This window comes from Xenopus laevis, chromosome 9_10L, assembly GCF_017654675.1.
Source record: "Xenopus laevis strain J_2021 chromosome 9_10L, Xenopus_laevis_v10.1, whole genome shotgun sequence".
NCBI classification, from domain to species: Eukaryota; Metazoa; Chordata; class Amphibia; order Anura; family Pipidae; genus Xenopus; species Xenopus laevis.
Window position 1 is genome coordinate 51047283 of NC_054387.1, and position 26961 is coordinate 51074243.

General features: G+C 42.0%; 2 protein-coding genes across 6 annotated transcripts in view; both read left to right on the forward strand.

The window, feature by feature from the left end:
- Nucleotides 1–1084: 1084 nt before the first annotated feature.
- fn3k.L (fructosamine 3 kinase L homeolog) lies at nt 1085–6719 on the forward strand. Of its 4 annotated transcripts, none has more exons than XM_018234647.2 (7): nt 1094–1223; nt 2033–2215; nt 3888–4039; nt 4154–4245; nt 4319–4386; nt 5544–5666; nt 5830–6719. In XM_018234647.2, exons 2-7 carry the CDS (start codon nt 2036–2038, stop codon nt 6172–6174), a joined length of 960 nt encoding a protein of 319 aa, XP_018090136.1. In that variant the 5' UTR covers nt 1094–1223; nt 2033–2035; the 3' UTR covers nt 6175–6719.
- A 1293-nt stretch (nt 6720–8012) lies between these two features.
- The window catches only part of tbcd.L (tubulin folding cofactor D L homeolog), a 111570-nt gene continuing 92621 nt past the window's right edge, over nt 8013–26961 (forward strand). Inside the window, exons 1-9 of one of the 2 annotated variants that reach the window (XM_041577035.1) lie at nt 8013–8701; nt 15364–15470; nt 16920–17128; nt 18216–18266; nt 20367–20464; nt 20998–21099; nt 21730–21876; nt 21962–22017; nt 24581–24713. In XM_041577035.1, the coding sequence (XP_041432969.1) occupies nt 16957–17128; nt 18216–18266; nt 20367–20464; nt 20998–21099; nt 21730–21876; nt 21962–22017; nt 24581–24713 (759 nt within the window). In that variant the 5' untranslated portion in view covers nt 8013–8701; nt 15364–15470; nt 16920–16956. The remainder of the gene's footprint in view (nt 8702–15363; nt 15471–16919; nt 17129–18215; nt 18267–20366; nt 20465–20997; nt 21100–21729; nt 21877–21961; nt 22018–24580; nt 24714–26961) is intronic. The other variant, XM_018235446.2, reaches the window with a different exon arrangement.

Genomic DNA, 26961 nt, shown 5'->3' on the forward strand with positions numbered 1-26961 from the left:
GACCAGGTTTACAGAACCAGCATAGGGAGACTCAAATCTGTCAGTCGAGGGACTTGGGGCTGCACAAACCATTTGTATCATAGAGTATTTTTTTGACATACTTTTTTGGGCCCTGGAGAGCAGGTGACACAGCAGTTGATACCATGTTAAGTCACTGCGTTCAAATTGTCCCAGACACAATGTAAATTTTAGCTGAGAAAACAGGAGGGATAGATGATCTCGTGGGTTCAGCTGATCCGATAAATCTTTGGCAGCAGAGTAGGTCAATATTTACCAACCAGTCTCTTATAAGTAATGTTAAACCTGCCATATATTGGGTCTGTCAGTGTTCTGATAATGGAAGGGTGCCATTGCTGTCACCCATGGTATGGAATAGGAGGTCTCAGTGCACAATTAGGGTTGCCACCTTTTCTGGAAAAAAATACCGGGCTTCCTATATATTTAACTTTTTTCCCTATTAATAACATTGGGATTAGCCATCATTTTTACCGGCCAGGCCGGTAAAATACCGGGCAGGTGGCAACCCTAAGCACAATGGACAGGACAGCTATTTTCCCCCCAGTAATGGCACATCACAAGGCACAGCTCATGAATTTGGCTGGTCCTTTAGGGCTTTATTCCTTTTCTGAGAAGAATTGGTATATAACAATTGTATTCATATGTGTAGTATCATGTCGGTGAGAGTATGGTGCAATGGTAGATGAGCAAGTGACAAGGGGCTGCTGGAGTTCTGCTGATTTTGGCTGTTGGTCCAAACTGATGTAACAACAGAATGGTGGCCATTCATATGATCAGCCTAGATATACTGTTTAGCCACCCTTTTGCCATGTGTTCCCCCTGCATGAGAAGACTGTTCCCATCTTGGCAATTGAAACCCACTGGGGGATAATGTCATTTATTACTGGTCAGATTGTTAGACTGAATTGTTCTTTGTTCAGTTCCCCTTGTTTTTACATTTTACCTTAAAAAAGATCACTTCTGGGCATTAACTATTGTCTGCTAATTCATTTAAGCACCCATCACCCCACTGTATCCAAAGCAAATCCAATCTGCAGGGAACACCAGGGGTCTTCATCTTGTGGATCATTTACTAAACTCCTTTGTTACATATAATTAGCACCTGGAGAGGTAAAAAACTCCTATGGGAGGAGACACCAGTACAGGAGGGACTCAGACTGATCCAAGTCTCACTGCATGCAGGACTGTGGCTCTGGGTATGGCTGGTAAGTGCCCCAATTTCTTCCCATTAATATGTCATGGAATACTTTTGGGGCTCTGTTATTTAGATCTCTGTTTTTTTTTTTAAACACCCCAACTATTTTTTTGGCTGTTCAGTTACATTCCTCTGATAAACCAGTTAATCCACTGAAGGGAATATTGCAGAACCTGCTTGTTTGTTTCCATCACCCTGAGAGAAAAATTAGGGCAGGTTGTGCAGATTTTATATCTGTGTCTGTTAAAGAGATAAAAGGGATACTGTCAGGTCTGAAAAATTGCTGCTCTGTAGACTGAAGCAGAACAAGCAGCACAGGGGTAAATTTATCAAAGAGTGAAGTTAATAGTGAAGTTCCATGGATGAATAGAAACCTGCCATCTTTATAAGATGTTATTGAAAAGGAACACTTTTATGTATCATTATATTCACCCCTGAGGAATGAGTGGAGTAAGGTGCCTGATATAGCCATCCAACCCATGGGCTTTTTAAAACCATTGCTTTTGCTCCCACCAAATGGGTTACTTGTAGTAGGACAATCTTAGCGCAGGATTATCAGGAGCACATTTCTAAGTCAGCCTGCACATCACTACTCTCAATTGTTTTTGTTTGGGCAGGTGGCACTTAGTATCTGCAACAATCTTCACGCACGCAAACACAGTGTAAACAGATTGGCAGAGATGCACCTGGCACAGCTGACAGTTATTAGTAAATAACATGATTGTTGACATTTGGGGGATGCCAGTCCCAACTTATTTTTAGGACTGAGAATTTAATCCGTATCTTGCAGCTCACAGGGATTCCGTTTTGTTGCCACAGAGGATGCTTCTGCTGAAGGCCGATGTTGTGGGACTCCTGGAGCTGGAAGAGCAATTAAGGAAAGTGCTGAAGACCTCCATCCTTTCCCTGGCCGGGCACAACCAGGGGGGCTTCATTAGCCAAGCACTGAGCTACGACACTGACCAGGGACGTGTGTTTGTAAAGATCAACTGCGGGGCACAGGTCATTTTTTCACTGTAATTCAAGATAAAAATGTGTGTGTGTGGGGAAAGGGGGGGTCTGTAATTTCAGAAGCCATTATTTGACAGAATCAAATGTTTTTTCTGTTAATTAGGGGTTTCTGCACTGCGACCCTCCAGTCTCCGGTGTCTCCCCAGTCTGACCCCCAGCATCCCAGTTATGAAGCATAGCATTGCCAGTAAGGACGTAAAGACAGCGGCACGAGTACCCGGAAACAAACTCCCCCCCATGAAAGCTTTGCAATGTAGCTTTTGGGCCTCGCTTTTCTTGTGCAGTGGGTCCCTTAAAGGAGAACTAAAGCTTAACTAAAGCAGCAGGGTAGAAATATTGTACATTATGTTTTCGGCTTCTATACCAGCCAAAGGCAACTACAACCCTTTAGCAGTGAAGATCTGTGTCTCTAAAGGTACCCTCCCCATCTTATTCCTGCTGATTCACTGTACATGCTCTGTGCTGCTGTCGCTATCAAAACACTGTATAAGGCTGCCTAGTAAATAATTCAGATTGTTGGTACATGACAGCTGTAAAACCATCACGATTAACATCAGAATGCAATCATCAGCCCTGTAGCATCAACTTATAGGACAGGCAAACCTAATTGTCTGCTTCATAATTTGCAAAGACCCCTAACCTTAGGGTCGCAGACACGCCTAACAATATCCGAAATGGGAAACTCCTGTGAAGGCCTGGATCATTACTGTTATAGAGATGCTGAACCCTTTGGCTAGTGCAATAGGTTCACTACCATATATACTCGAGTATAAGCCGTCCCGAGTATAAGCCGAGGTACCTAATTTTACCTCCAAAAACTGGGAAAGCTTATTGACTCGAGTATAAGCCGAGGGTGAGAAATGCAGCAGCTTCTGGTAAGTTTCAATCAAAAAATTTAGGGTTTCTCCTCTCATTGGAGGTGCCGACATCTCATTTTTGAATGCCGGCGACCATTCTTGGAGACTATTCTTGGACGCCGGCGACCGTTTTTGCGCTTGACCCGAGTATAAGCCGAGGTAGAGTTTTTCAGCATACTTTGGGGGCTCGGCTTATACTCGAGTATATACGGTATATAAAATTTGGCCTATTTAGCCGTATTCATTTTTAAGGTTTAGTTCTCCTTTAAAATGTCAGTGATCCATTGTATTAGTCCTGCTCCATTGTATTAGTCCTGCTATATATAATACCTCTTCCTCCAATGACACATACTTATTGCTGGGGAAAGGCACAGCCAGTCTCTTTTTCTCTAGCAGGGCTGCCATCAGGAATCAAGGGACCCCATACTAATAAGTTATGAAACAATATGTCAATAAAGGGGAACAATGACAATTAACTCAATTAAGTCATATCAGGCTGTTGCAGTGCTTCAACGGCAACTAGGCTGCAATAATAATCTTTTAGGGGTAGGTCTAGGTAAATACCAATATGCTAAATTATTAACTTGTATTTATAAATGCCAACAAATGGGTTTATACATTACAGGAAAACACACAAAAACACAAATAACCAATGCAAGAGGGATTAAAGGCCCTGCCCAAAAGAGCTTAAGATCTAAACATGCTCTCATCTTGTGTTATAGTGGGGTCTATACAGGTTATTTTATAGAAATGAGTGACAGATACTTGCGTTGAACCGACATGTGATCAAATCACCCACTTTACAGGCCACAATAATGTTCACTGGCGAAGTAGCAAGTCTGAAGGGCATCAAGGAGACTGCCACAGTGCGTGTTCCGGAACCCATTGCTATGGCTGATCTACCAAGCGGAGGGGGGCTGCTGATTTTAGAGTATCTCCAGATGAGAAGCATAGGCAGGTAATGGAAAATACACAATTTCATTAAACAAAGAAACTGTAATTCTCTGCAGTGTTTTTTTTTTAATCTTTTGGTTCAATGAAATCTATGCAAAGTTTCTGACTTGCCCAATAGGTTTGCTGAGAAACTGGGAGAGCAACTAGCCGACCTGCATCTGCACAACATATTGCTGAAGAGGAAGAGCCAGAGACAAAAGGGAACCATTGGTAAGATCCGAGGCACCACTTGCCAACACTATAGAAATAAAGACTGTTGACCAATCTATTTTGTACTTTGCAGGTGAAAGGAACCAGGCAGTGGATAAGTTTGGCTTCCACACCATGACTTGCTGCGGGTATATCCCACAGGTTGGTATTGGGGCTGTACCACAACAGCTGTGAGGGGGGCCTGAAGAGAGAGTGGGGACCCACTGATACCCCTCCATCCATCCTGTTATCCCTCATTCGTGTATTTATATTGCTGTTCAGGGAGTGTAGGGAACATGGATGGGCGGATTTCTATAGCTATTGCACAGAGATGGGTAAGAACATGGGGCCCGAGAGTGTGGATGGTGGGGGCAGTCTGGGGATCTTTAGTTATGCCCCAGTTGGCTATCCGTTACAGTTTCTTATAGTATGTGTGAGGGATAAAAGGCAGACATACTATAAATATAGAGTTCGATTGATTATTGGTGTGTCTGTGAATAACTGGGTGTGACCTGGTGAATGGCAAAAAATCGAATATGTTGGTGCTAACTAAACACAGGATGATGATAATAATAGAGCTAAAATGTGCCATTTCCCTGGTTGGTTGGTTGGTATGGGGGCATTATTTTCACTGTGACAGTGATCAGGTTAAAGGAGAACTAAAGCCTAACTAAAGAAGTAGTTAGAAATATTGTACATTATGTTTTGTGCTTCTGTATCAGCCCAAGGCAACCACAGCCATTTAGCAGTAAAGATCTGTGTCTCCAAAGATGCCCCAGTAGCTCCCCATCTTCTTTTCTGCTAATTCACTGCACATGCTCTGTGCTGCTGTCACTTACTGAGCTTAGGGACCCACTCACAATATACAGTACACATACATTAGAAATATCACAATATAAGGCTGATTAGTAATTAATACAGATAATTACTACATGGTAGCACAGAAACCAGTGTATCAGAAGTATCAGAATTTAATAATCAGACATGTAGTATCAGCTTATATTACAGACCAACCTCATTTTCTGCTGGATAATAAGTGACAACCCCTAAGCTTAGCTTCTCAACAGCTGCTCAGAGCCCACTGAGCATGTGAGTGTCGCAGGCACTTTCCAAGATGGTGACCCCCTGTGACAAGTTTGAAGTCCTGGATCATTGCTGCTATTGACAAGCTGAAACTTTAGGCTGGTGCAATAAGTTCAGTATATAAAATATGGCAGTTTCAGCCATATTCATATTTAGGGTTTAGTTCTCCTTTAAGGGGAAATAAATCAAGTGGAATTGTGGCCACGTGTAACAGCTTGATCACTCTCTGTACCCAGGTGAACGACTGGCAAGATGACTGGGTGAACTTCTTTGCCCGTCAGAGATTGAAACCGCAGCTGGATCTTATTGAGAAAAACTACGGGGACAGGGCAGTGCAAAGCCTCTGGACGGAGCTGCAGGTAGGGCCGTGGGTTACATTGAGGCAGTCAATGGGTAGGTCGAGATGTAGAAACACAAAGACAGTAATGTACCATGTGCCAGTCTGGTTTGGGCATTGGACCCACTTTATATTGGTAGGTAATTTTACTCGGGCTCAGACCATCTCTTTTCTTCCTACCCTAGATAAAGCTGCACAAGGCATTTAAAGACACACTGATTATTCCATCTCTGCTCCATGGGGATTTATGGGAAGCCAATGTAGCTGAGGACGAGTCGGGCCCCCTTCTGTTCGACCCGGGGTCCTTCTACGGCCACTCTGAGTATGATCTGTCCATAGGGGAGATGTTTGGAGCCCAGGGAATGGCTTTCTTCTCAAGCTATCACAGGAAGATCCCCAAAGCTCCTGGGTTCGAGACCCGATCCCTGCTATACCAGCTGTTCCATTCCCTCAACAACTGGAACCACTTTGGGTCTGACTTCCAGGCCAGTTCATTAAGCCTTATGAGGGCCATTTTGGATAGTTTGTGATCAAATCAAAATGTGATTGGACATTCATTGTACTACCTACCCCCCAGTTGGACTTTTTATTAGCAAATGATTGGTTTAAATGCAAACTAAGACTGTTTTTTTTAAATTTTCTTTTTGTATAAGTCTCATAGAAATCATAATTGGTAACAGAATTATATCAGTCTTTCTTTGCTTTCAATACCTTATGTCAAGGGGTGACACCTCCCCATGAATGTGCTATTACACTGCAATATTGAGGTCATTATATTATGTCAGCATAGGAACTCCCCTGTAATGAGCACAATTTAGCAGGAACAGTCCCTTAAAGGGGACCCGTCACCCAAAAAAAATATTCAGAATCCTATTTTATCACATAAGTCAAGCACATTGAACTTTAATTACACTATATAAATTATTTGAATCTTGTTTCCTTCAGTCTGGGAATTTATAATTATAACAAGCAGGCAGGAGCCATTTTGTGGACACTGTTAAAGGGGACATATACCATAAAATGTCAGAGTGCACTAAAATATGCTAATGAACATAAATAGAAGAATACATTTTTACTTTTGCACATTTCTGGTCAAATTTATATCACAAATTCAAAAAACATCACTTAGCCCACCCCTTTAACATACTTCTGGTCCAAGGCTCCTCTCCATATCTCTCAGCGGCCGACGGCCGTTCCAAAGCCAGAAGCAACAGCATATCCACTTTGGAAGGATTGGGCGGGCAGATGTGGGAGGCACTTTTTTGCTTACGTCTACGGAACGCATTTTAGGACATCCTGCGGCTAAATACCCGTCCTTCCTGCGATGTCCTATGCCTTCTGAATGGCGCATCGAGTGCTTTTACCGTCACCCATCGTCCAAATCTGCACTCACACCTCCGTCCTGTACCCTCCCTTCTCAGCCGTCAGCCATGCTAACTCCGCCCTCAGCCTTCCGCCCTAAGTCTTTTGCCCTCAGTCTTCCGCCCTCAGCCTTCAGTTTTCAGCCCTCAGGCTTCAGATCTCTCTTTTCAGCAGACAGTCGGCGGAAGCCTGAAGGCGGAAGACTGAGGGCAAAAGACATAGGGGCAAATTCACTAAGCGCCGAACGCTAACGTTAATTCGCTAGCGTTTGGCATTTTACTGCGCAAATTCACTAACGAACGCTGGCGTAGTTTCGCTAGTGTTACTTCGCACCCTTACGCCAGGCGAATTTTCGCTAGCGACGTAACTACGCAAATTCACTAACTTGCGCAGTGTACTGAACGCTACCTTTTACGCTAGACTTCCTTCGCCACCTCAGACCTGGCGAAGCGCAATAGAGTAGATAGGGATTGTTTCAAAAAAAGTCAAAATTTTTTCTAAGTCCCAAAAAACGCTGGCGTGTTTTCTACATTATGGGTGATAGGCTGAAAAAGATCGAAACATTTTTTGGGGCTCCCCTCCTTCCCCCCTACATTTCCTGACTCATGGCAACTTACCTAGACAGTGGGCACATGTGTAGGGCAAAATAAAATTTTTATTTGATGATTTGAAGGTTTTCTTGGCATTTGTAGTGCTGATACGTATTCCTCCATTGAAATTTGAATTTGGCACCGTATGCAAATTAGCCTTCGCTAGCGTAACTTCGCTTTACATAGCGAAACAACGCTAGCGCAACTTCGCAACCTTACGCTACCCCTGAGCGCAACTTCTATTTTTTGGTAAATTTGCGGAGCGCTGGCGCAACTTCGCATCTTAGTGAATTTGCCCCATAGGTCGGAAGGCTGAGGGCGGAGTTAGCATGGCTGACGGCTGAGAAGGGAGGGTACAGGACGGAGGTGTGAGTGCAGATTTGGATGATGAGTGACGGTAAAAGCACTCAATGCGCCATTCAGAAGGCATAGGACATCGCAGGAAGGACGGGTATTTAGCCGATGGATGTCCTAAAATGCGTTCCGTATACGTCGGTCCCTCTTAGTCCTGCCCTGGCTGCCTCGTCATCACGTGTCCTAATCACCTTCCCGCTTGCCTCCCCTGTTCATTGGCCACGTTCTTCTCCCGACTGCATTCTGTCCCTTCCCCATTCACCTCCCCCAATCGCCACCTACACAATCTGCTACCGTCCTCCCATATGTACAGCACATATGAAAATAAATAAAAGCCTTTTAATTTTTTTAATGGGTGCAATTCATCAAATGAGTGTAGCACTTGCAGAAAACATGGACCATTTACTTGGGTTCATCTGCATCAAATAATATGCTGATTCTTTAGTTCGTTGCAGGAAGTTAGAGATAAACCAAACCTGCAGATGTTTTTCTCTAATATGATAAAAATAAATAACAGTGTGCAGGATCAGTAGAAGGTTAGATACAGGGAGAATCAGCATGTTTGCAGGCTGGTGAGAGTCACGGGCAGGAACCTGGGAGGGGCTTTCCCTGCTGTATGTGTTCAGCCTGTCATTCAGTGTGATAACAATTTCCTGTGGGAGAAAGAAGAGACACGCCCACTCCTCATTTCAGCATAGACGCAGACGAGTAACATCTCTGTGCAGCTCTGATATAACGGCATTTTTACGAGGTAATATGCTTTAAAAACTGTTTTATTTCTACATCACTACATATTGTAAGAAAGGAACAATAACATAAAAAAAGATGAGCGTTATATAAAATGTCCCCTTTAAGGCAAACCTTGCATCATGTCAAAATCTTGTTTGTGCACCAAAATGGAAGAGACAATGTCCTTCCCCATGCACTGGCTACACAAATTAACAGTGAAGAGAATAGGGGAATGTGTGGAGGGCAGTGACACCTACGGAGTGCTGAATGGAGAGTGAAAGTAATTGTAATATCTAAAGCTGGCCATAGATGCAAACATCCGATCGTACGAATCACCGTATAATCGGACTTCCCCATCTCCCGACCGGCCACTAACCATTCAGATCAAAGTCTTACCAGTCAGATTAGTTAAAGAACAGATCAGCCAATGTTCTGCCCCTGACAGCAATCGTACGATAGTTATGTCTGACAAAGCTAGTGACAGACTCCCACTGAAAATCACACGATCGGCAATACACGCAGAGATATTATCGGCAGCCGACAGAAATTTTCGACCAAACGACCGATCTCCGCCGGATCGAAAATGTCGGGACTCTCCACACTCGATTCATACAATCAGATCTTTGCGTCTATGGCCAGCTTAAGGCATAGAGGAGGGTAGACAGTATTTGATTGGCAGCTGAGATGTTTAAATGAGCTTACAACAGCTATGAATGCTTTAATAAAATATAGAAATTGGATTTCATGTTTTTATTTGAAAAGGACTTTTATTATACAGCTTTTTGTGTCTGGGCGACAGGTCCACTTTAAGCTTGCTCAAAGCCTGTACAGGGAGATAGGATAAAACTAGGGATGCACCGAATCCACTAGTTTGGATTCGGCCGACCCCCCGAATCCTTCACGAAGGATGAATACCGAATCGAATTTGCATATGCAAATTAGGAGTGGGAAGGGTAAAAAAAAAATTAAAAAGTCACGCGACTTCCCTCCCTGACCCTAATTTCCATATGCAAATTCAGATTCGGTTTGGCCATGCAGAAGGATTCGGCCGAATCCTGCTGAAAAAGGGCGAATCCTGGCCGAACCGAATCCTGGATTCGGTGCATCCCTAGATAAAACTATGGCAGCGTAGCTATTCCCCTGAGCTGAGCTTAATTCAGCCATGAACAGTGTACACCATTATTTTAAAAGACACAAATCAGGCATATTAATACCAAGAGCTACACAGTACACAGAAACCTTGTGATATTGTTATGCACTTGCTTAGGGATTTTACCCAAGGCGCACTCTAGTATTACTGGGCTGGTGATAATTTAGACCAAGAAGCCATAAGTGCATTTCAGTGTATTTATTGAATGACAATTATAGAGCTCAGCATAGTTTGCCAGAGGGACATTTTACAGTTCTCTGTTCACTTTTTTGGTTGCATGCTGTATTTATGAAAGGCTGAACTTGATAAACAATGTGTAAAAATCCTATATAAAATAACAGAGCTGGGAAATTCTGTCACAGTGACACAGATCCTATCTGATCCCCATTGTAAGCAGCAGTCCTGTCCTGCTTTATGGCTGAGATTCTAGCTATCTTTATAACAAAGCATTCTGTCACAGTGACACAGATTCTATCTGATACCCATTGTAAGCAGCAGTCCCGTCCTGCTTTATGGCTGAGATTCTAGCTATCTTTATAACAAAGCATTCTGTCACAGTGACACAGATTCTATCTGATACCCATTGTAAGCAGCAGTTCTGTCCTGCTTTATGGCTGAGATTCTAGCTATCTTTATAACAAAGCATTCTGTCACAGTGACACAGATTCTATCTGATACCCATTGTAAGCAGCAGTTCTGTCCTGCTTTATGGCTGAGATTCTAGCTATCTTTATAACAGAGCATTCTGTCACAGTGACACAGATCTTATCGGATACCCATTGTAAGCAGCAGTTCTGTCCTGCTTTATGGCTGAGATTCTAGCTATCTTTATAACAGAGCATTCTGTCACAGTGACACAGATCTTATCGGATACCCATTGTAAGCAGCAGTCCTGTCCTGCTTTATGGCTGAGATGCTAGTGATCTTTATACAGAGGCAGGGCCGTTCCTGCTATGAGGCAAGGTGAGCACCTTGCCTCAGGCAGCAGTGAACGGCCAGTTACAAGGAGCGGCAAAAAGCCGCCTCCTGTAACTTTAAGAGCCGAATTTCCGGTTTTTAAACCGGAAATTCGCTCTGCTATTGCAGAAAGCGCAGTACGCGCACAATGTACTAGCGATGCAGCCCCTTTTGACCCCCTCAGACGCTAAACTTTTAAGCAGGGGGCGGCATCAGGGTTGCTGCCTCAGGTGGCAGCAGCCCACGGATTGCCCCTGTATCTGATGCCCATTGTAAGCAGTAGTCCTTCCCTGCTTTATGGCTGAGATTCTAGCTATCTTTATAACAGAGCATTCTGTCACAGTGACACAGATCCTATCCAATCCCCATTGTAAGCAGCAGTCCTGCCCTGCTTTATGGATGAGATTCTAGCTATCTTTATAACAGCATTCTGTCACAGTGACACAGATCCTATCTGATACCCATTGTAAGCAGCAGTCCTGTCCTGCTTTATGGCTGAGATTCTAGCTATCTTTATAACAGAGCATTTGTCACAATGGCACAAATTCTAGATGAGATTCTATCTGGCTGAGATTCTAGCTATTTGTATAACAGAGCACAGTGGTACAGACCCTATCGCCCTTCTTTGGTGTCATGTTCCTAAAGTTTAACTTTGGGGGTCTGACTCAATGAACAAGCTCCCTGTGGGAATGTTGTATCAGGTCTTGGGCATCGTCTTTTATCATGGACTGGCCGTGTAAGACAGAGCTATTTCCCACCACACATTGCCCATGCACTTAAGCTAATAAAGAGATGGGGCACTGGGGTAGCAGAGATCACATTGACCCAGAGGAAACAAATCTATGTCAGGTAATTACGTCTTTCGTTACTGTCCCATTGGCCATATGGGAATGTACCAGCAAGAGCCTGGAGGAGATACTAAAATATTTAAACAGTGCAAAACACCCTGCGAAGCTGTTTGATAATGCCTGGCTATCACTGCAGAACAAGTTATATGTTCCTGTAAATAGGGAGTGTCCCTGGGGGTATGGGGTAGAGGAGAGTTAGGAACACTTTTTGGTGGGTTGTTGTGTATCAAACCGCTTAAATGAGGGAGGTATTGGGGTCTTCAGGGTATTTATAATATATGGGCCAATGACTATTGAGAGAGTCTATGGGATTGTTCATAGAAACAGCGCTTCAACTAGGAGACAGTATTTATCATGTCTGTCTTATCTGTGATTCGGTATGATCTTTGGTCTTAGAGATGCATGAAATCTCTGGGGAAAGACAATGACTCAATAGATCAAATCATAAGAAAAATCTTAAGGGAAATTATATTTATTAAGATCAGTGAGATCAGGAAACTGAGTGTGAATGAGAAGCATTGGATGAACTTGAATGTTTCTTCTAGTTTATCTTTGTAAATAATGTTAATATTGTAATATTTTGTTATTCTGACATGTCATGATTTTGTAAAAGTTTTAAATAAATAAAAATCCCTATCTGATGCCCATTGTAAACAGCAGTCCTGCCTTGCTTTATGGTTGAGAATCTAGCTATCTGTAAAACAGAACATTCTGTCACAGTGGCATAGATCCTATCCGACCCCCATTGTAAGCAGCAGTCCTGTCCTGCTTTATGGCTGAGATTCTAGCTATCTTTATAACAGAGCATTCTGTCACACTGACACAGATCCTATCTGATCCCGATTGTAAGCAGCAGTCCTGCCCTGCTTTATGGCTGAGATTCTAGCAATCTTTATAACAGAACATTCTGTCACAGTGGCACAGATCCTATCCGATCCCCATTGTAAGCAGCAGTCCTGTCCTGCTTTATGACTGAGATTCTAGCTATCTTTATAACAGAGCATTCTGTCACACTGACACAGATCCTATCCGATCCCCATTGTAAGCAGCAGTCCTGTCCTGCTTTATGGCTAAGATTCTAGCAATCTTTATAACAGAACATTCTGTCACAGTGGCACAGATCCTATCCGATCCCCATTGTAAGCAGCAGTCCTGCTCTGCTTTATGGCTAAGATTCTAGCTATCTTTATAACAGAGCATTCTGTCACAGTGACACAGATCCTATCTGATACCCATTGTAAGCAGCAGTCCTGCCTTGCTTTATGGCTGAGATTCTAGCTATCTTTATAACAGAGCATTCTGTCACAGTGACACAGATCCTATCTGATCCCCATTGTAAGCAGCAGTCCTGTCCTGCTTTATGGCTGAGATTCTAGCTATCTTTATAACAGAGCATTCTGTCACACTGACACAGATCCTATCTGATCCCGATTGTAAGCAGCAGTCCTGCCCTGCTTTATGGCTAAGATTCTAGCAATCTTTATAACAGAACATTCTGTCACAGTGGCACAGATCCTATCCGATCCCCATTGTAAGCAGCAGTCCTGTCCTGCTTTATGACTGAGATTCTAGCTATCTTTATAACAGAGCATTCTGTCACACTGACACAGATCCTATCTGATCCCCATTGTAAGCAGCAGTCCTGTCCTGCTTTATGGCTGAGATTCTAGCTATCTTTATAACAGAGCATTCTGTCACAGTGGCACAGATCCTATCCAATCCCCATTGTAAGCAGCAGTCCTGCCCTGCTTTATGGCTGAGATTCTAGCTATCTTTATAACAGAGCATTCTATCACACTGACACGGATCCTATCTGATCCCCATTGTAAGCAGCAGTCCTGTCCTGCTTTATGGCTAAGATTCTAGCAATCTTTATAACAGAACATTCTGTCACAGTGGCACAGATCCTATCTGATCCCCATTGTAAGCAGCAGTCCTGTCCTGCTTTATGGCTGAGATTCTAGCTATCTTTATAACAGAACATTCTGTCACAGTGGCACAGATCCTATCCAATCCCCATTGTAAGCAGCAGTCCTGCCCTGCTTTATGGCTGAGATTCTAGCTAGAGCATTCTGTCACAATACCATTACAGATTTGAGCAAGGTCAAAATAAATGATGATGATTCCAAGTGTTTATCCCCTTTCTGACTCCCTGTATGTTCCTCTCTTCTCTATGAATAACATGGGAATGGGTCACATATAATATTTTACTGACAAAGCAACATAAATATACACCTGGTCCATCATCTTCAAGTCTCATTGATACAAGTTGGTGTTTCAATAAAGGCCACAAAGCCCAGGTTTAACCAGGTCTGACACTAGGGTTGCCACCTGTTCGGTTTTGACCCAAACAGTTCGGTTTTTATAAGGTCTGTTCGGGTCTGAACTTTCTGTTCGGTTTTCAGCCTCATGAAACCCGAACAATAATCTGGCCAATAAATGAAAAGCATTTAAATACTAAGATACTCACCTAAACATGGCTTAATTACTATCAAGTACAGTTCATTTCTTTTTTTTTTCTAAATTAGCATAGCTGTATTTCAGAGCTTTCTGGATAATTGATTTCTGTATAATAGATCTCATACCTGTAATTAAAGGATTGGGCTTAATCATCAAGCAGAATATATCTAGAGATAGGGTTGCCACCTGTGTGGTTTTGAACTTGGCATCAACACTTTAAGGGGGTTATTTATTAATGTCCGAATTGATCTCAATATTTTCTGCTACAAACCCAGACCAAATCCGCTTGGGTTTTTTACACTTATTTATTATTACATTTTCCAAAAAATTTGCTTTGCAGAAAAAAAATCAGATTCTCATTACTTGTATTTTTCACCCGAAAACTCCCGATTTCTTATGCTTTTTACCCAAAAACTTTGGGGTATTGCACAAAACCCAGCGCACATCAAAAAATCATTGGGACTTTCCCCATTGACTTATTTGCAACCTCAACAGGTCTGAGATGCCGGATTTTCTGATTCGACTTTTCCATCTTCGGTTTTAATAAATTCTCAAAAATTTGAGATTTTTTTTAAAAGTCCAATTTTATAAAAAAAAAAAAAAATCATTTTTTGCGGTTTTTGCATTCGGAGTTTAGTAAATTACCCCCTAACCATTAAGAATACTGGATAGAAATCCAGCCAGTAGCATCTAAGTGATGCAATAACCTTGCCCTGGTGTCATAACCCCACCAACATCATTGTGCCCATCTCTAATGTCATCATGCCTGTTCCTACATCAATGCCCCGCCCCCAATGTTATCTGCCCTGCCCCCTGTGTTCGGCTTTAGCCATCAGCAAAGGTGGCAACCCTACACCCACCTACTGTACTAGTTTACAACTCACACTCACTGTACCCAGAACCAGGAGATTAAAATGCCCTGGCATTTCAGGTACAGAGAGGCCCAAACAGCCCCCACCAGCCCACTAAATACTGACTTTCTATGGCACCTTATAGCAGCCCCTCTGGCATTTGCCAGAACCCACAGATTGCCAGATCCCAGCACTACACTAAGACTAAGACTAAACTGGTTACAGAAACACAGTCATATCGCATATTTGCAACCAATATTAGCAGGAGGGTCACGGGTTAGCCCAGAGTCTGGGGATAACACTGGCATGTGAGGAAGACAAACTGTAAGTGAGGTGCCCCTGCTACAAAACGTTTTAAAAACAATGTCTGCGTCACACTTTCAGCCCTTCGCTCATTAGCTTTTCTGTCCCTCTCAAGGACTCGTAGCTTCCCAGCCCCCCTTTTTTTTTGTCTGTTAGGGCGGGGCTGGCCGGCTGGATCACTGGATCACGTGGGAGCGACCCCGGAAGCTGCAGATTCGGCGAGTGAGTAATTATCAGCCCGAGTGTGTAACGTGGGTGCTACTTTAGGGAATTAATACTTGTCACACGACCCGAATACTGTCTGCACTTTGCTCCCCGATACTCTTGGTGCTCTCCCTCATTTTTTTTGACGGGGAGTCTCCGTTGCTATGTACAGAGCTATACTAATGGTTTCTGTCATCAACCCCAGTAATGTTACAGGACTGTGTCCCCAGCATACAGAACGGGAACTTTAGAAGCTTGACACGCCTGTGTTCCAATATTTTAATAGCTGACATCCCCAAATGAACGATTGGTCTGTACCCCAGTATGTGTCAGAAACCCCCAAATAAATGACAGGTTTGTGACACAGTAACTGACAGGAGCCCCACAATTATATGACAGATATCTTCCCCAGTAGCTGATAAACCCCTGAAATATATCATAGCTGTGTGTGCTCTAGTATCTCCTACAACTCCCCTCCCACATTTACAACAGGTCTGTGCCCCAGTATCTGACAGGAACACCCAACAGGTCTGTGCCGCTACTGCTGCAGAATCTTTCAGGATTCTGTTGCCCAAATACATGTCAGGGTTTCCCACAAATAGTTGATAGATCTGTGCCCCAGTAACTGCCAGCATATCCTCACCCAAATATTTAGCAAGTTGGTGCTCTCTCTTATTTGACAGCCTCACTATTTAACAGGAACCCCCAGCCATATATCCAAAGTTCCAGTTTAAATGCAGTGTGTGTTTAGGATTTGTGTCCCTCAGTACTTGATAGGTCCCCCCCCCAAAAACAAAGATTTGTTAAAGGAGACATTTTGCTTAAAAAATAAGACTGTACCAGTGCATTATACTCATTTAGATATAGAAGAATAATTAATAATAATAATTAATTAATAAAGTAGTTTTTCAGGCTGATTTATTGACTAATTCTGCAAAAAACCCTACTAATCCCTCCCTTCCACTTCCTGCTCCCTGAATTCCCAGGCTGTGTAGGGAAGCTGGTGGCTCTCATCTCACTGTACTGTAGGACAGGAACTAATCAGCAGCTTTCAAGACCTGATAGGGAACTGAAGCCTGAAGGCTGTCCTCCTCCTACTGTGCTTCTGACAGGGACCGTTAGGACACACCCACCCCTCATTTGAAACACAGACAGGGACCAGAGAACATCTATAGGGAGCTCCAAGAAAGGGGCTATTTTTAAAGATAAAATTAATTTTTAACGCCATGTAAAAGCAACACCATATATTACTTGTAATTGCCAACAAAATTAGGCTTTTTTCATTTATCCTATGTCTCCTTTATACCTCAAGTATCCAACAGTATCTCCCTGTGTATAAGGTGGCTCCGTGGTCTTAAATATGTGTTTGCTCCCCATTATGTGATGTCTGCTGCTCTTGCCTTTACCCATTATAATAGATCAGTTCTGTGTATATAACCCTATGTTCCTGTGCTTTTTCTACCCCAGCTCGCACGTTCAGATCTGCCTATTAAAGGAAACAGTGATGGCTGCAGACGGGTCAGAGTGTGAGGAGGATGGAAGCCAAGAAGTAATTGCCAGTGGAAATATATTGGAGACCTTTACAGAATGTCAGGAAACACGAGATCTGATTGGCAGCCTGTGGACTGTATGGCAGGAGATGGTGAGCAGGGAGGTGTGCACCCAGCGCTTTGTAGGTGAGGAATGAAATGTATTATAAGGTGAACTTCCCAAACAGTTTTGAGATTTTGGGAGGACATTTACCTTGTCAATTGCTGGATCCTTAATGCTTAAACAGATGCATCAATCAGAATTACCCATCCTCATATTCCATGTGCTCTCCTGTCTTCCCCAAGCTAAGTTTCCAGCACATTCTCTTTATACAGGAAGATGTATGGCATGTGTTAAATCGAGGATTGCAGTATCACCACTTCAATATAGCTAATGTCCCGTAACTGGCTCTTCCAATCTTCCCAATTTTCCTCAACCCATGGTGTCTGTACTCATTGGCTGTTGTACATGAGAAATCAAAGCAAACATGTTTGTGGCCCTCCATGTGATTTCTGTGGCCTGTCTTTACTTGTTGGCAACTTACTGAGTTTTGTAGATATAAAGAGGGTGTAGTTATATCGAAGATATCTTAAGGTCTCATGTTGCTAACCCTTCTTTGAGTGTGAGCTGCCACAAGGGCCACCTTTAGTGGTTTAGTGGCCAGAGCATTCCTGTAAAGCTGGCCATACACTATAAGAGCCGCTAGTTTGGCAAGGTCCCAAAAACAAGTGGATCTTCCCCTGATATGCCCACCAGACGACTGGCGATATTGGGCGAATGCAATTGTTCGGCCCTATGGCCAAATGTTCGGATTACAATGCCGGGCATACCAGCTGACGGGGAGAGGACCGCATCAACTAGCCAATGTCGTCCTTGGTTGGGCGGGAAAATCAAACCTGCCTGACCCAGATCTGGACAACTTTTGGCTAGATGTCGGTCTGGGAGGGCATTGTACACTGGCAGGTAAGCTGCTGAATCTGTCTAAATGACCTGAATCAGCGGCTGAAATCTGAATGTGTATGGCCACCATTATTTAAAGATCCCATTCGTTATGTAAAAGTACAGCCATCTTGCCTTACTATACATGTTATCAAGCAGTCATGTACCCCTTGTACAAACATTTAATGTGTCTGTCTCTCTTCCTTGTGCCATTAGCCTTGAAGCTCTTTGAGCCTTCTCTATTGGGAGCTGGTACCAGTGCATGTGTATAACATGGTGTACTTTCTTTTGTAGTGATTATGGACAAGTACCAGGAGCAGCCTCACCTTTTGGACTCACATTTAGGTATGTCACACAGTTCAATCCACTACATTACATTTTTCTAGCTTCTGATGTTTTTCCAGCAGTGATTCCCAACCAGTGGTTTGTGAGCAACATTTTGCTCTCTGACTCCTTGGCCTCAAAGCAGATGCTTATTTTTGAATTACAGGCTTCAACGCAAGCTTTAGTTGCATAAAAAACATGCATACTGCAAAACAGAGCCTCCTGTAGGGTGCAAGTCCAAATAGGGGCTATCGATTCTCAATCACATGCCATATTTTGTACGCATAGGAACTTTTTTGCATGATTATGTTGCTCTCTTTTACATTTAAAATATTTTATACAGGGCATAGTCTTCAGGTAATTGGTTCTGGTCTGTTTCTTATCACATTGTATCTGTGATCCTAATTGTATATCTAGAATCCCTGTCAGAAAGCCAGACAGGGCTGATGGTTAATGCATCACTTGTTACAGTTTCTCAGTGAAAGACTTCAGTAAAGCTCCTGGAGCATGCTAAATAGGAGCTGACGCTGCTACTGCAGTAAATGCATATCAAAACAAATGCAAATCAATTTTAATTTAACTTTTAGTATGTTATAGAATAGCATAGCCTATTCTTAGCAACCTCTTAACTTTTTTTTTTTTTTTTTTTTCAATTATTTGTCATCCCTTTTGCCTCTTTGCAGCTTTCAGATTAGGGACACTGACCCTGCAACCATATACTATTGCTGTGTAAGGCTTCAGTGTTAATGTTACATTTTATTTCTCATCAGGCCTCTCTTATTCATCTACCAATCTGTCATTCAAACTACTGCCAGGTTGCTGTGGTTAATGTGGTCAAACCTGTTGAAATGAAAAACTGGAGAGCCACTAAACATAAAGTAAAATAGTAAATATTAAAAACTAAAGCCCAGTTGCAGAGTATCTCACAGTGTCACTGTCTGAATCGTACTACTGGAGAGTGGGACAATGGATGTCCCTAGCAACTCAAAGCACATCTCAGTACATATTGCAACACACAATGGTTTCAGAACCCAATTAGCCAGATTGGTTATATTGTTAACGGAAACTCTACAAACCATTTCCTTTGAAGCCTTAAAGGAACAGTAACATCAAAAAACATTTTAAAAGTGTTTTAAAAATATAATGCAGTATTGCTGTGTTTGCTTGAAACACTACTATTGTTTATATAATTAAGCTGCTGTGTATGGGGGCAGCCATTCAAATGAGTAAAGGCTCAGGTTATACAGCAGATAGCAGAAAAGCTCTGTAGAACATAATGGTGTTATCTGTTATCCACTACTTAACCTGTGCCATATAGCCTTTTTTCAATTTTCGCCATTGCTATACAGCAGCTTGATAGCTAGAAATCGCCCCAACTGGTGGTATTTTAAAATTCGCTACTGCTTCTTACCTTGTTATCGTCACAAAAAAATTACATTATTCACTGCTAATCAGCTGAATCACTTTGAGTATTGTAATTTACTTGTGACAATTACAAAATTAGTGAACAGTAAGGCAATTTTAGGGGGGTCCACAAAACCAAATTTCTAACGCAAGTGCCAAATCTCCACATTACTCAACTGAAGGGGGTATATTCCCTTTAAAGGACAACTAAAACAGACCCCCTTAACTACCTTCCATCGGCCCACCATCACCACTCCCTCCCCGCACAGTGTATTGCATAGAAAGGCACCCCTATTTGAAAACCTAAGCCAAAAATGCAGAGCAGTGCAGCAGAGTTCCCCCGGCGACATCTTCTGCCCATTCTCATCCTCTTTGGGATCCTTTGCCAATACAGAGCATGCTGAAAAATGCATAGTTCAAGTGATTCCTGATTGGCCCCAGCTGTGCATGCTTCTGCATGCTTCATGTCAAGATGTGAAGAGACCCAAAGAGGATGAGAATGGGGGAACCCCACTGCATTGCTCTGCATTTTAGTCTCGGGTTTTCAGGTAGGGGCACCTTTGTATGTAATACACTGTGCGGGGAGGGAGTGGTGAGGGGGGCTAATGGAAGACAGTTAAGGGGTACTGTTGTTCCTATGGGGGTTGTTCTCCTTTAATGCACACTGAATGTTTGACACGACTACCCATGAATGGCTATATGTGTTCTGTCTTACAGAGTGGATGTTGAACTCACTGCTGGAAATAATTCGAGACAAGTCCTCTGCCCCTGTGTTGTACCATTTAGCCTTTAAATTCCTATACATCATTTCCAAGGTAAGAGGAATATGCAGTAATGAGTGAATTGACTAAATATTCCTGCCATTGCAGTGTTCTATCTAGAAAAGAAAATGTTTTCAAAATTTATTTTTCTGATTGCTGGGACCTGAATTGATCATTTCAAAGGACAAGGAAAGGTTGTCCTAATCACTACGGGATATGTAACAGAATGACACCCCTGTGATTTCCCTTTTTCTTATCCAAATATTCTAATAATGATCTAGGCCATGATATACAGTATCCAGTAGAATTTAGACTTAATGCGACTAGATTATGTACTTTCTCTCTCCACTAGTTATGTCCATAGTTTTGAGATGCTGGCCATTGAAAAAATGCAGAAAATGTAAAGTTGGGTGATAACTTTTATTGGCTAACTGAATAAGTAACAATTGCAAGCTTTCAGAGCACACAGGCCCCTTATTCAGGCAAAATACAAATGAAAGGCCTTTATGTCCCTAACTTGCCAGTATCCAGCCTCCAGGGGCAGTGTTGTGTTGATGTAATAAAGGCGGCTTTCTTTTCTCCTGTAGGTGCGGGGATACAAGATTTTTCTCCGTATTTTCCCCCATGAAGTTGTTGATGTGCAGCCAGTGTTGGAAATGATTTCAGCACAAGACCCCAAGGATCATGAGGTAATGGAATCTCCTTCTGAGTGCAGCAATACTTTTTTAGTTGCGACTCGGGAGATGCAAAGAGCCTGGAGGAAAGTATAAGTGATTGCTCATCCCTGTAACCATGGCACATGTAATATTTATCCAATGGCATATTTTAAACAGCATATAATTGATATCTATTTGCTGTCTGTATTTAGGTCAGGTGATCTCCACCTGCTTCCTCTGCTCATTAATTGGCCTATTGCAGAACCTCTCCCCCAGCTCTCCCCGGTGTCCGTTGGGATAGGAGTTTTTTTTTTTTTTTTTAATTTATAGGCACCTGATTGTCACCCTCAGAAGTTGCTGCCCTAAACAAAGACACTTGGATGCTTATGTAAAAAAACAGCCCAACTTTAGTAGTCATGAGTATCTGTCCTGTTTCACTTCACCAAAAATGTGCAAAATACATTCAAGTCAACTGGTGTTTTTTTTTTTTTTTGCTGTGACTGTACAACTGTTTTTCCCCCCCCCCCTCTGTGATTTTTTTCTTTTTTTGCTTAATACATTAGAGTCTATGCGTGTTTGTTTTTTTTGTGGCAAAACTTGGCAAAAAATTTCATGCAATGCTAAATTTTAGTAGTCCTTTGATAAATCCATCCTTCCCCACAGACCTGGGAAACACGTTACATGCTGCTTTTGTGGCTCTCCATGACGTGCTTGATACCGTTTGACCTTTCACGCCTTGATGGAAACATTGCCAGTGATTCTGGACCAAATCGCAGGCCCACAATGGATATCATTCTGGAGGTGGCCAAGGTGAGTTTCTGTTGCCTGTGCATGGAAGTTTATTAAATGTGGTCCTTTCAACTGTTAATAACCGTGACCCTTTTTTTCTCTCTAGTCTTACCTTGTGGTCAGTGACAAGGCTCGGGATGCTGCTGCCGTGCTTGTTTCAAAGTAAGTTGGCATGCATTTGGAAAAGCCACCTGCTCTGCTCCCTAAGAATAAGGAAAGGCTTAGAAATAGAAATACCCATCAGCCACTGCTCCATGACAAAGACCAAGACCCTGGTGCATGTGCAGTACTTATATTTGGCAGGCAGCACATGTGCATTAAAGGAGTTATTCACCTTTAGATTACATTTTTCATGATGTAGAGACAATTTTCAATTGGTTTTCATTTTTTATTATTTATGGTTTTTGTGCTATTTAGCTGTTTATTCAGCAACTCTCCAGTTTGCAATTTCAGTCATCTGGTTGCTAGGGTCCAAATTCTCTTAGTAACCATGCATTGATATGAATAGGAGACTGGAATATGAATAGGGGAGACCTGAATAGAAAGGTGATTCATGAATAAATGTGTTGCCTTACAGAGAAATTGTTTTTAGATGGGGCCAATTGAAAAGTTGCTTAGGAATGGCATTTTTATAACATACTAAAAGTTAACGTAAAGGTGAACAACCCTTTAAGAATTATTTATGAGAGCACTTAGAAAGACGGTATAAGGAGCTCCTACCCACAGTGACCCCAAAGCCCTCCCACAACTATGTGCACACCAATAGCAAACCACCAACACGGTTGCTATAGTGAAGCACGAACCAAGCTGGGACATCGGCTCTTCTGAGCCAATTTGTGTGTGGTTTGTGCTGAGTTCTTTCTTTGGTTGTCATTAAAATGATTTAGAGATCTTTTTTGATAATATAAAAGTTGCGTGCATCTTTAATTCTGTACTGAATTTCATGTGCTGTATTTCTTACATTTGTAAGAGCGCATGACCTTCAGTGACGTGGTGGGTTCATTCGAGAACATGTTAGACATCACACTCGAGAACATGGTGGTGCAAATGGGCAAAATTTTCCGTGGGTGCAGGAGGATTTCTGGAACAGTTTTGCAAAAAGAACATAGTGATCAGGTACACCAAGGGGAGTGCTACAAAATAATAGAGTTGGGATAAAGCCTTTCCTTGTACTTAACAAGCATAAAAGCGCAATAAATATTTGTGGTCAGCATGAAACCAAGGTGCAGGGCTTGTGTTGGAAGCGTACTCTCTCTTGTGTTGTAAGCAGCATAGAGCAGTTCAAAGAGAGTACTTTATTAGATTACTTTTACTTATTCCTCCTTGGTTCTTCTGAGCAGCTATAACTTGAGAAGCTATGGAGTCAGATTTCCTCTCACTGTAAACCTCCCTGTGCTTATTTGTTATGTTTACAATATATTCACACAGAGGGGAAGGCAGAGCTGATTATACAGAGCTGTTTACCTCTATACGTACCTCAACTTGTTCCTTAAAACATGAACCAGGTAAAAACAAAATCATCATCAATTTACACTTAATATAGAAATGAGTATAAATTGTTTAATGAAAAGTGTAGGCAGAGCTTATGTACAATACAAACACTCTTTATTTGGCGCATGATGAACAGAGGTGTTATCTGCTCCTTCCTGACATGTACTATCACTGCTCATACAAATGGGAGCTCTGTGTACCCTAAATTGGGGCTGAATGCCAATATTCTGTTATGAATCAAGAAGCTTCTCCCTGTGATTTTATTATTACCAACAGATGATTTAGGCTGTGGTGCTTTTGAAGAAGGATTATAATTCTTACCAGGGGGCACTAGAGAGCTATTGGAAACGCATTTCAGCAGCCTATGCATACACATTGCTCATTGCCTGGGGCCATACTTACACCTGTAGTGTTTAGATGAAGGTGCAGTTATTTACCTTTCCTGCCATTATTTCTATTGCCCATGTCAGCACTAATCCTTTCATATCACTCATTTGTCATGCATTTTAACTCCTGTAATAAGCAGACTGCTTGGGAGTGTTTCATCTCAACCCTTTTATAAATGTATTTATTTACTACTGGCATTGCAGTCATGTGACCCTACTTTTAATGGGGAGGTTCATCTTAGAATGTATGTATTTATTGTAAAACGATCATTCTTTTTGCATTGTTGAACTTTTTCTAACTGTTACCTTATGGATAATATTTAAACCATGCAGTGGCTTGAATGACAATTTGAATGCCCTATGCCATAGCCAGAACTCCAGCTGCCCCTGCATATCTCCACTTTGCAGGCCATAAATATGAATCCACTTAGCTTAACCTCATTAGTAAACCCCTTCAGTCTGATCATATATAAACACACATGATCAGGTCCTGACTGGGATTCAAAATAGGCCCAAATAGCCCCCCCACCATAGTGAGTGTCTATGGCATCTTACAGCAGCGCCTATGGCATTTTCCAGAATCCACAGATTGCCAGTCTGAGCCTTCACATGATTTCCTACCACTCTCTCTACCAGCATCCTATATATTCTACTAACTTGCACCTAGAACAAGTACTTTCCTCTGTTTCTGTACCTCTAGGTCACATAGGTCTCAGATAATCTGAGACTTTTTAACTTTTAGGACATCAGCCATAACGCACCTGCTAAAACCAGGTTGGATAATGAGTTTAAAAAGCAAAAACAAAAGTCTTTTGCAAAAATGCAGTAATTTTCCCCCCTTCCGTCAGGTTTATCACGCGCCCTGATGTCAAGCTGAAGAGGCTGGCTGATTTCCTCGACTGGTCACTCTCTACTCTGTCAAATGCCAGTTATCTTACTATGGAAGGAACGATAGCTATGGATGGGATGCTGCAGGCACTGGTAAATCTGCTTATACTTATTGCCAAGAGAGTACACCTTAACCAAAACTATACACATTTGTCAAATTACACGGCCACATCGAGAGAGAGATATATATATATATATATATATATATATATATATATATATATATATATATATATATATAACTTGTATTCAGCGCGTGCACTCTTACCGGACTGTAGTCAATGCGGGTGCGTTTGGTCAACTTTGTTGTACATATCAGTAAATGGACTCGCACTCCATCGTCAAGTGAATAAATGTGTCTTTATTCTTTAATGCGTATCCGACGTTTCGGCCCACATTAGGGCCTTTTTCAAGGATAAATGAATGCAAATGAAATGTGCAAAGTCATTGCATTAATTTATCTGTGTCCTTGAAAAAGGCCCTAATGTGGGCCGAAACGTCGGATACGCATTAAAGAATAAAGACACATTTATTCACTTGACGATGGAGTGCGAGTCCATTTACTGATATATATATATATATATATATATATATATATATATATATATATATATATATATATATATATATATATACATACATATACATACTAAATGCCAAGCTGCTGCACTCAAATCCGGGTGCATGGTCAAAAGCCATATATAGAAATCTTCACACGGACTCACACACCAATTCGTGATAAATCAGATTGCTTTTATTATATGCATCTGTACAGCTGTTTCGACCTACTTTAGGGCCTTTCTCAAGGATAAATGAATGCAAATGAAATGTGCAAAGTCATTGCATTAATTTATCTGTGTGATGATTTCTACAAATTTATATATATATATATATATATATATATATATATATATATATATATATATATATATATATATATATATATATATATATCTAATACTCTTTTAAACCAGGGCAGCAAAATGATCCTTGGAGGCGTTTGCAGCTATTTTTTTTCTCTTTGTCAACATATATGTTTACCAGTTTGATGGTAGTTAATTAAACCAACATGCAAATCTAGTTGGGGCGATGATTCTTGGAGAGGGTGTTGCCAATGTGTCACTAATGAAGCATACAGTGAGTGCTCGGCTATTCTCCGAAACTCAAATTCAAGCACACAGCCTGTGTTTAGTGTGGTGCCACTGAAAGTAGTCTCAGCTGCACTTTGCGATCTGGGTCGTTAGCACCAATACTGGCCAATCAGTTCATCTTTCTGATTGCATTCACCTCCTATCACATATTTCCTTTCTCCACAACATGACCAAGCAGCTTTAGGGTAAGGGCACATGGTGAGATGCAGGGAGATTTAGTCGACCGGCAACTAATCGACTCTTCTTCTGGGCGACAATCTCCTGAACTGCCTTCCCGCCAGCTATAATGAAAAATTGCCAGCGGGATGGCACTCGCGGCGCTTCATTTTCCGGAGTCGCCCAAAGTTGCCTCACGGTAGGGGAAGGCAGTTTGGGGAGATTGTTGCCCAGAAGAAGAGGCGATTAGTCACTGGGCGACTTAATCTCCCCCGAATCTGCCATGTGCCCTTATCCTTAAATGTGTCTCAAATATTACAAGTATAACAGATAACTCTTTAAACAGGCCAGGATTTCACCGCCCATCCTTGGCAGTGGTTAATGATCTTGCCTCCCTTTTCCATAAACTTCCTTCTTGTCAAGTTGTAACCTGCTATCCTTGTTCTTCACCTGCTGAATAATCTGATAATGCTCATGGGCTTGGCCAGGGTGTTCGTTCACCTGTTTCATTAAATGAACACTGAAGCGATACTACTTAAGTAACACTGAAACCGATTCTGAGCTGTGCCTCGAAGCTAAGTATCTGTCTGCTCGCAGCCGTGTTGTTTATGGGCATTTAAATATTAAGGAACCTCCTTTGTGATGAACTTAACCCTAACCTCTCTCCACCTGTTTCTTTCTAAATGTGTTTTAGGTTATTTAGCAGGTTAAAAATACCTTCTATGATTACATAAATTCTAAAGGACAGCACCACTTTCCAGTAAGCGACCTCGTAGCTGCCCCTGTGCAAAGACATCCAATGAATGTATAGTAATAAATCAAAAGTGTGAAAAAAAAAACTATTTGTATTGTTGCATAAGATGTATTTGCCTCCTCCTCCTCTCCTGTAGGCTGTAGCTAGGTGGAAAACTTCAAATCTTCTCTGCGGGGTTCTGTATGCTTGCATCATAGTTCCTGTGATCAATATAGCTACATATATTTACTCCCCTATTGGGGCTCATTTATAAACACTGGGAAAATTTGCACCTGGGCAG